Here is a 10,635-nt window from a genome sequence, read left to right on the forward strand (position 1 = left end):
TATTTACAGGAAATCTATCCTGTATCTCGTTCTGTCAACTAGACCAAAAGATCTTGTAATGCATGTACATTATTCGGTCAAAACAATGATAAATGTTTTTAAAAATAATAGTCTGACTCAGTTTTATCGAGATTTGTATTACCAGTGTTCGAAGTATTAAAAAAAAAAAAAAAAAAAAAAAAAAAAAAAGAGGCCGTATGTTTTATTATGATTTTGACTCAGCATACCTATTGAGTGCCAAACCTCTGGTCATTTAAATATTGTCTTGATCACTAAAAAACCAGAGACGGTATGTCCTCATTACTGAAAAATCAGAGGCGGTATGGCATACCACCGTATATCGTCTCACCTCGACCACTGTGTATTGCCATATTGTTTTGTTTTCAATACTAGAGAATTTACTATAGTTTTCTTCAATCAGCTTATTCGAATTATATTATACACAATCCAAGAAACTAGTATGACTTACTGAGGCAATCGTGCGTATAGGACAGTTTATTTAAAACAATATCGCCTGTAATTATTTATTGAGTATTTAAAGAAACCTTTTGTTTTGAATGGTTCAGATGCAGGGTTTTGCCTTCGTAATTCAAATGGGATACTGAAAACGTGGAAACTGCTATGATTGAATTCTAAATTGAAAGCTTGTGTAGTCTATATAGTTTAGGAATATTCAGATGCCCTTTGATATAAAAGACCTTCATTCTTAAAATTTAATAGTAAAATTTTATCTAACCAACCAGTGGCAATATTGTATTTATTTTATCACGCATAGAAATCATATCCCCCCATTCTGGTTGTTGGCCAAGATTTGTATCTCTGTCTTGGATTTCTAGTTCATGATCAATATCAAGATAAGGCACTTGAGGAAATGTCCCACATTTTCTGGACTTGAGGAAAACGCACTTGAGGAAATAACCCGATACCAAAACCCACGAACACGATGTTGTCTACTACAAACTTACTTGACCAGAGATCGAACCAGAAATCCCGCACTAGAGGTAAGCACTCTACCACTGAGCAACCATGTCCCTCGATATGAAGTACGGTCTTAAGAAAATTGATAATAACAAAGGCTAAGAAATAGATTAAGCTTGTACAGGATAAAAATCTCATCTTATCGTTTGTTTTGCTGCATTAATAAATTGTTTCCTTTAAGTCTGTATGTGTTAGTTTAGTTTTAAATTAATGGATCTTTCAGAACAATGTTGTTAATGTTTCTTCTTTCCAAATTTGTTTCAGGTATCCCACCTCATATCCACCATGACCCATCGGGCCATACTTCTTCTCTTATGCTCTATAAGTATAACTAAGGTAAGTTTCCATTATTATTATTATTATTATTATTATTATTATTATTATTATTATTATTATTATTATTATTATTATTATTATTATTATCTGTTTAAGGACTTTTATTGAAACCGGTTAATATTGTATTTTTTTATTATTTCTTAATTAAATTTATCCCAGATTGTAGACGGTAGTCTTGCCGCACTTATGACAATAGCCGACTTGAATGTTTCTTAATTGACAAAGAGTATTGAATTTGAACAAGAGAATGTCTTATGATCTTAAGTAAAGCCTGCCATTTGCTCCCTCCCTAGGGTTGCAAGATTTCTCAGAGAGGAAAAAAGAAAAATTTTACAAGTTTTAGATTTAAAAAAAAAAAAATAGGAAAACATGCGATATTCAGAATTTACAATTTATAAGCACATATATAATTCCACATACGAATAAGGTATAAAAGTATCTAACTCTACAGTCTACAATTGGCGTGGGAGACCCGGGTTCGATTCCCGGCTGGAGCTCATGTGGTTTGTATTCCACGTTAATCAGTAGGTCCAAGTCTCATATAGCCTCGCTGCTGAAAGGGACGTTAAACTCACAATCAATCAATCAATCTATAGTCTAGAGAACCTGTAAGTTCAACGCCGCGTTCACAAAAGCTTTCCACTAACTTCTGTCCTTAGCCAACTGAATCCAGTTTCTATTTTATATTCCAATTTCTGCGAAATTCTTCTGAATAATATTGTCCTCCCATCTGTGTCTAGGTCTTCCTAATGGTCATTTCCGATTGGATTTCCAGTTAAAACTTTGAAAGTGATCCTACTTTCTTCCACTCTGGCCATATGACCTGCCCACTTGAGCTTCCTAAACTTGATTACACTAACAATGGTTCGTAAATGGTATAAACTATACCGTGAAGTTGTGAAGTTTCCATGATTCTCCGTTCCCGTTAATATTGGGTCTGAATACAGGCGTGCGCAGACCCTTGGATTAGGGGGAGCAAATCAATAGCGGTACTCCTGAAGATATAAAACCACCTTGTAATCATTACTTTCTTTATAATTATATAAAAGCAAAACCCCTTTGCTTTTAGATTGGAGAGAAGAAACAGAAAAGCTTCGCCCCAACTCACTTTTAGAGTCGACGCCTACAGATAGTGTGTTAGGCATGTGTGTGCGAGTGTGTGTGTGGTAATATACTGCTGGGAGGAAACAAATGGAAGAAAGACTGAAATATAATTAAATCGGGAAATTTTGGTCGAGTAATGCAAAGTTCAAAGTGTTATTTTGTATAGCGATGATTACAGATGTCTTTCAGGGTCCGTTTTTGTGAAATATAATTCATATTAGCTGAGAAAATTATTTTAAAAAATCGAAAAAAAATACAATGTCAAAACATTAGGTAGGGTAAGCGACCCCACTTGCCCCCACGTAAGAACGCCTATGGGTCTGAATATTATTCGAAGAAAATTGAAATGAAATAAAATCTTTCAGTTTAACGTTCCACGATTCTGCCCATGGTTAAGGTAAGGTAGACGATGATTAAAGGAAGTGAATGGTGATGGAATTGGTGGAATGAGAAAGTGGGAGGAAACGGAAGTACGGAAGAAAATCCATGGGCACAATGTGGTCCACTGCAATTTTACTTGGCCGGGGATCGAACCAGGGAGACCACGTACCAGAGATAAGCGCTTTAGCACTGAGCAACCATGTGCCCTGAATACTATTCGGAATAATGTATAATAATCCTAAGTTGAAATTAGAGCCAGCGACGCAAATACGCTAGTTGTTGCCCGAGACAAGAACTTCTACCTAACTGACCAACCAAACCAAAACGCTCCCCCAAATATTTGTCCAATTTTGCGCCCATTTTGCGTCTTCCGAACCCGGCGCCCGGGACACAAGCCCCGTTTGTCCCCTAGTTACGTCACTGATTAGAGTCGTTTCATTAAAAATAAATGAAATAGTTAAAACACATTAAAATGGTATGTTATAATACAAAACAGCAAGGGCGTCAATTTCTTTGTAAATTTGGGAGGGGGGCATTTAGATGCAGAAAGTATATATATGGAGATTTTAAGACAAATTCCGCACAAAGTATGCCAAATATTGTATACTCATAAATACAATAAGGGGGCCCACATCAGCTTTGGGAGAGCCCGGGCCTCCTTGGCCCCTCCAGAATCGGCGCCCTTGCAAAACAGGGTTCGCTGATTATATATAATGAGTTCGCATTACATTTTTTCAAAATTATTTTTATTATGTTACTGTTAATTTTGGAGCTGAGCTGTAACAAAAGCAACTATGCACTAATCATTAGACTATTATATTCTAAAGTTTTGCAAGAATCCATAAGAATAATATATTCAACTTTTTGTTTGATTCTTTAGTTTAAATTACAAATTAATACAAAAAATATCTTAATTTCAGGCTCAATTTAGAGGATATCCTTCTGGGTCGCCATCTAATCAGCTAAACTATAATCCTTTCGGAGAAGAAATAGTAGGAGATGAATTAGTTGGTGATGAAATACCTGGAGAGCCTGGAAGAGATTTCCCAGTCTATGCCGAAGTTCCAGAAACCAGGTTTTCTTGTGACAATCAACAGTATCCTGGTTATTACGCTGATCCTGAGGCCGAATGCCAGGTAAATATTTAAAACCTATAAATAAATGGAAGCAGTTCTCAAGGGAATCGGGGCTAATTACCAAGGTTGTGGGAAAATAAACATAAAGCTTATACTTTGGTCTTAAGTACATGGAAAGGTTAACACTGTTTTTTTTTAACATTATAAGAATTATTTACGATATCTCGACATGACTTCTTTCAAGCTATTAGGCTTGAAACAGAGATCTTAACCCTCGCACTACCAATGGGGAGGTACTTTGTGTCCACAACAGTATGACACTGTTCTAATTGTTTCTTTAAAATTGTTGAACATGTTTAGCTAATGCATATACCTTACGGTGGTGCAAATTGAAATTTAATGTGTCTCATAAATTTGCTATTTTAAGTTGGTCGGCAAAAAGTACCCCTCCCCCTTGTTGCTAGGAGATGTAACTGACATTTAAGAGTGTCACTCCTAGATGGCAGTATAGTATATATATGTGTTAGTCTTATAACATGTACTATTTACTTCGGTCATTGTAGATTTTTTGTGAGAGTTTCTAATTTATCTTTTGCAAGATATATTTAATCTTAACAACTGAGTACAAAATAACCTGCTCTTGTAGACTGCGTCACAAAAAATACCTAGGTAGTGCGAGGTTAAAGATGGAATACATACGTTGGATAATAGCTACTGGCAACACTGTTCTGACGTCAGTGCTACGTCACATCACTACAAAAATTCTGTAGCTGAAAATAGAATGTGACGCGATGAAGTGTGGGAAGTGATAACGACTGCATGTTATTAAGTGACAAGTAGGAGTTCCGTAAAATAGGGGAGGAAAATGAAAGGTCCATAACAATACAAATATGTTTCGGAAAGACCAACAACGTGCGTGAATCAAGATTGCAATACCATGTGGACACAGGGCAGTACAATGTTTTCAGGGATTTCGTGACTACCATTTCGCCAAATTGAAGGAATTAGTTTGCGGGAATCACAATGCGACACAAGAGAAGATATCATCCGTGCCATAAGGCCGTCCCTTCGGGACATCTACAAAGATTGACGCACTGGTGGTGTACGACACCTTCCATGTGTGTGAGAGATGGGAGGCAATCACATTGAAGCAAAATAACAAAAAGTCAGGTACGAATTATATAAGTACTAGGTCTGTTCAAAAAGAAACCGAATTTTTGCTATTAAATCTTTATTGCTCGTTGTACATTATTTTAAGCACTTTCGCCCTCAAAGTAGTTTCCTCTACTGGTAATAAACCGTTCTCAACATTTCTTTCATTTTTTGAAAGCTTCCTGGAACGCACTTTCTAGGGTGGTGCACAGGTGTCTTGTTGCATTGTCCTGAAACTCCTCTATGGCTTGGAAAGGACGTCCTTCTAAAGTGGTTTTAAGTGTGGGAAACAGGAAAAACTCTTAAGGAAATGTTCACTGTCATTTTTAGTATCAAACAGTTCCCGACAGTTCCTGACTCGGTTCTGTTTCTGATCGTTAGTCAACAAACGCGGCACGAATTTTCTATTAACACTATGGATCTGAAGTTTTTTCAGTCCAAGTTTGATAGTATGGTCCTCTGCTGATGGCCACTTCGTTAGCAAACTCTTTGAACACTTAAATGATGATTTCCACGAATCACATCATGAAGTCTTTCGATATGATTGTCACCTGTTGATGTGGAAGATCGTCCCAAGCCTGGGATCCTAACCGATCGACAGTTTGCCCTTTTCAAAACGCTTAAACAACTCATAACACTGTACTTGAATCAGACAGTCCTCCCCGTATGCTTAATTAAAATTTTTGCCAAATTCATAGCAAAATTTCACATACATGTTATTCTTCAAACTTTTCTATTCTACCTATATCAGTAATTCGACAAGCAGATTGTAAATGTACTCATTTCAGTGGTTGCAGCTCGAACAACTAACGGCCATAGCTACACGTGGCAAATGGCAATTTGTTGTCTGAATCTGCCACTCGGTGTGCTTTGTAGCCACTCCCTCTACCAGTTGGCGCGTTATTTCAAAAGTACGGTTTCTTCCTGAACACGCCTCATAGACTTGATTCCCTTGTGCACAGAACACAACAAAAATGTCTTGTGCAAGTTTGAGGGAACTCCAAAATGAGATATTGTTTAAGATATTTCGCACCCTTAGGCACAAATCTTGCAAACAATTTTCATTAATTTGCTTCATTTTACGCCATAACTACTTCTATTGTAGTGGAAATTAAACAATTCCGTGGCATTTTCTGCTACGAATTTCGTTAGAATCAATCTTTTCTTTCTGGGTTTTAGCACTAGCTTGTATATAATAATATAATGTGTTTATTATTAAGGTGCCAAGTAAAGCTATCAAAGTGTTTACACAAGAACCAATTAAAACTGAAACATAGGGAATACTTTGAAAGCAAACCAACCTGGACTCATAATAAAAGGACCATCTCAGCATTCGACAAATATAAAACCTAAGAAAAATTCCGTTTTCAAGAATATAGAGTTACAGAAATCCTACAGTACCGACATAAGTCACTTCATGAAACATTACCGTTAATCATTATCGGTCCTTTGCCTTTTTACGAATGCAAGTAATTTGTATAAAAGACAAGTTTATATCGAAGTATTTACTTTCATATATTATTTACTAGAATATAATGCCTGAATAATACAATCTTTCTGGGTAACTAAGATCTAACGACTGTATGGTGCAATGTTTGGTTACGTCAGTCTAATATTCTTATGGCTATACATTTCCTTGTCCTACCACTGTTAAGATTATGATAGCTCCGAACACTTGTTTGTTCATTTCTTCCTTTTAACCGCGGAAATTTTCTTCATTCTTAAATATGATCAAGATATCAAAAATAATTTCTATTTGTTAATTCCCTTTACTTGTGACAATTGACTATTATTGCAAGGGATGAAAATAAAAAAAAGTAGACACTTTTAATAAACGTATTGGAAAGTGTTTATCACATTCATAACTATACATACTTTTAAAATGTATTTCGTAGGAGTAGAATAAGTATTGAAAACATAATAAACTAGGAAAATAGTTTATATGCTCAAATTTCGACCTATGCCTATGTATTTGTTAATTTATACGATGAACTACACACTATTATATGGCTATACAGAATATACTAGCATATATTCCTATTACCTGCTCGGCCTAAGCTCTAAACTGCGATAAACAAAGCCACGTGAACATAAATGTCGTTGATTTGCTGTTGGCCTAAAGACGCTTGTAGTCTTCCGCAAAATAGTTCATATGATTTGATTATTACTTTCATATGAAGCTCCAGATAAAACTGCTACATTATTATAAATGACAAAAATATAATACGGATTATCTAATAATACTGCAATCGAGTGTGGCTAATGAAACAATAGAAATAAACACTAAGCATGCGCAGTAATTATGGCGCCAATTCAACTGCGGAGGCATGTTCTGCTTCTAAGTCTGAAAGATGGCTGACACGAATCCCGGTTTCGTGAGTGTTGTGGTGAAACACCAACAAGGGAAACCTTTACTTACTAAGAAACAATTGCTTATCAGCGAAATTCAAATCATTTTTTAATCTTTCGAGTTTTTTCTTTCTTTTCTGCTGCTGCCGTAAGTATCTGGACAACACGAGACAGTACTTGTTAAAATGCATGTGTATAATTTGCTCCTTCCCGTGGGGAGTGGAAGTGATACATCACTAGCCAATCATATTTGTGATAAGTGGAAGGATACAAATATTTTGTTTATCGGAGTTTAGATCTTACGCTGAACAGGGATTAGTTACACCACTGATTTAACAATATTATTAGACATATTGTGGATCCATCACCACGTCACCTAGTTAGTGGATAAAATGTATGTGCTAACTAACTTCACTCTTCAGTTCTATCACTCTAACCTCTTTCTTGTATCATATTGTATTAATATAAATACATATGTCGTGAATAAGATCAGCGAACTGTCTTATTACATAAGATGTATTATTTATTTATTTATTTATTTATTTATTTATTTCTAATTTTAGGTTTTCCACATTTGTCAAGAAGGTGGGAGAATAGACTCGTTTTTGTGTCCTAACGGCACAATTTTCAACCAACAGTATCTAGTATGTGATTGGTGGTTCAACTTTGATTGCTCCAGTGCTCAGGATTACTACAGCATAAATGAGGAAATAGCACTCGAGCAGCAACAAATTGCACAAGAAAGTCAGGGTGGTTACAACTATCCTAGTGGTGGTGGTGGTGGTGGTGGTGGTAGCGGATTTGGCGGTGGATCAGGTGGAGGTTTTGGTGGATTTGGATCCGGAACTGCTCAAGATCCCCAGACAACATACGGTCCACCAGGATATCAACCTGGTAGTCCTATTGGCGGTGGTGGTGGCAGGTCGCGAGCTGGTGGTTCATCATCTAGAGGTCGAAATGGATCTAGACCCAGAGCGGGCGCTGCTTCAAGACCTAGCAGTTCTTATGGTGCACCATCACGGGGAGGTAGTGGAGGTTTCCGTGGATCTGCATCGTCAACCAGCCCACGTGCTCAAGCACCAAGCTCTAGCTATGGACCACCAGGTGGTGGTAGTGGTGGTTTCAGTGGTGCTCCAAGCTCAACTTATGGTGTTCCATTTGGTGACTCTGGAAGCGCAAGCTCTTTCGGATCTCCAAGTTCAACTTACGGTCCTCCAGGAGGTGGAAACGGATTTGGATCTCCAAGCTCAACCTATGGTGCGCCACTTGCATCACCAAGCTCTACGTACGGTGTTCCTTCAGGTGGTAGCAATGGCTTCGGAGGATCTCCAAGTGCAACATATGGACCACCAGGCTTTGCTGGTGCCGCCAGTAGCAGAAGCAGCAGCTACAGGCCGTCTGGAGGATCTCGAGCTGGTGCAGCTAGTTCCCGAAGGCCAAGCAGTACTTACGGTCCACCTGGTGGACGTAATGGCGGTGGACGTAACGGAGGATCTGGACGGCCCAGTAGCACTTACGGAGCACCACTTGGAGGCGGTAGCGGCGGATTCGGATCTCCAAGCTCTACTTACGGAGCTCCCCAAAATGATTTCGGCTCATCGTTTGGAGCTGCTAATCCTGATCGTTCCTACCTGCCCCCTTCGTCATTTTAAACGGTACAAATGACTGACTGATTGGAACCATGATACCGGTACTAATAATACTGTAAATAATACGTTTTTGTATATTTATAAATATTTGTGAATATAAATTTTTATTGTATTTTGTGTGGGTAGTAATGTTTTTCGAATAGATTATTTTGTTCCTATGTTGCTTCTTTGAGAGCCACGAGCTTGTATGTAATAATTTATAATTTAAATATGCTTATGTGACAAAAATTGTCGGAAATAACTTATTTATTAAAAACTTAGTATATTTATTTACAATATTTATTACTATGATAAAAAGCTAACCTATATTAGTTCATCATCAAATTAAATTACTTTCTCTCTTCTTCAAAAAATAAAAGTAAAAATTTTACTTAGAAAGTTCATAAATGCTTTCTTGCGTTAGTCATATGTATGTGTCATAAGTTCACAATTTTTGTTACATATAGCTTATTTGACGACAATGTATATGGATTTAAGTCAACATTAAATTGTACTTTAAAAATTGAATGATAAAAGTGCATTGTGTGGGGTGTTTTTTTTTCTTAAATGGAGTGATGCTTTACGTCTTATTGTGTATTTCTTGTGATGGAATAAAGCATAACAACTTTATAATAGTGTACTTTATTTAACCATTGCTTTTATCTAACTAAACAAGAATGAGAAGATAGTGAGAAAATTGAAGTCTTAGAAAGATGAAAAGAAAATGTTAAGGACTTATATGAGCCTAGGAATAGAACGTGTGGCCTAAATGTTGAAGCAAAAAATGAACTATGAGAGGAGGACAAAGGGTTTAGTATTCTTCGAGATGAGTTTAAAAAAGCTATATCCGAGTTCAGAAATGGAAATGCAACCACCAAGCAAATACATTAAGAATATGTGAAACAAGGGCAAGAAAGAATTGTTCCAACTGCAATGAAATATATGAAACAATGACCAAAATGCAATGAAATATATGAAACAAAAGAATGACCAAAAGAGTTCTGAAGACGATCATGATACTGATGTCTAATAAATCGAACCCACAGATATGTAAGGGTTATAGAACTATTAGTCTCATATCTCATGCAGCAAATATTTTACTTCGAATTCTGAACAGAAGGTTGTATGGAAGAACAAATGAAAAAATCGAGGAGGAACAGTTCGGGTTCAAGAGATTTAAAGGTACAAGAGATGTATTTGCATTATTAAGGTTATCTTTAAAAGGTTTATAGAAAAAAGAAAAAAGTATATGAGGTATTTATTGACCTAGAAAAGGCTTTTGACCACATGAGTTGGAAATTGTTGTTGGAAATTCTAAAAGAGATTAGGTTAAAATGCAAAGATCGGAGACTCATAAGAAACTTAATGAACCAACAAGTAAGTGTTAGAATAAGGGAGGAATTGACAGAGGAGAGTGCAATTGGAAGGGGTTCGACAAAGATGCTGTCTTTTACCAACAATATTTAATATCTACCTGGAAGAGAGAGTGAAAAAGAGCCTACATGATGATGACGGCATTTAGGTACGAGGTAGAATGATTCTGTATGTACGGTTTGCAGCAAATAATGACGCTTGTTGCGGAATCTGAAGAGAAAATGAACAAAATGTTACAAACCTTATGGAAGAGCTGT

The 10,635-nt window shown here is 36.6% G+C and overlaps 1 protein-coding gene across 1 annotated transcript; it reads left to right on the forward strand.

The window, feature by feature from the left end:
• Positions 1-1,246: 1,246 nt before the first annotated feature.
• On the forward strand, positions 1,247-9,558 carry LOC145681832 (uncharacterized). The gene is made up of 3 exons (XM_081753442.1): positions 1,247-1,314; positions 3,720-3,935; positions 7,940-9,558. Exons 1-3 carry the CDS (start codon positions 1,264-1,266, stop codon positions 9,026-9,028), a joined length of 1,356 nt encoding a protein of 451 aa, XP_081609568.1. The 5' UTR covers positions 1,247-1,263; the 3' UTR covers positions 9,029-9,558.
• The last annotated feature ends 1,077 nt before the right edge of the window (positions 9,559-10,635 follow it).

This window comes from Thermobia domestica, chromosome 1 (assembly GCF_964235325.1).
Source record: "Thermobia domestica chromosome 1, izTheDome1.hap1.1, whole genome shotgun sequence".
Classification (NCBI taxonomy): Eukaryota; Metazoa; Arthropoda; class Insecta; order Zygentoma; family Lepismatidae; genus Thermobia; species Thermobia domestica.

What these genes read in the sequence shown, in the direction of transcription:
- LOC145681832 (XM_081753442.1), top strand. Translation starts at nt 1,264, where the DNA reads ATGACCCATCGGGCCATACTTCTTCTCTTATGCTCTATAAGTATAACT. An exon ending in GCTCTATAAGTATAACTAAG is followed by an intron (nt 1,315 to 3,719) that starts GTAAGTTTCCAT and finishes TCTTAATTTCAG; the next exon opens with GCTCAATTTAGAGGATATCC. An exon ending in ATCCTGAGGCCGAATGCCAG is followed by an intron (nt 3,936 to 7,939) that starts GTAAATATTTAA and finishes TTCTAATTTTAG; the next exon opens with GTTTTCCACATTTGTCAAGA.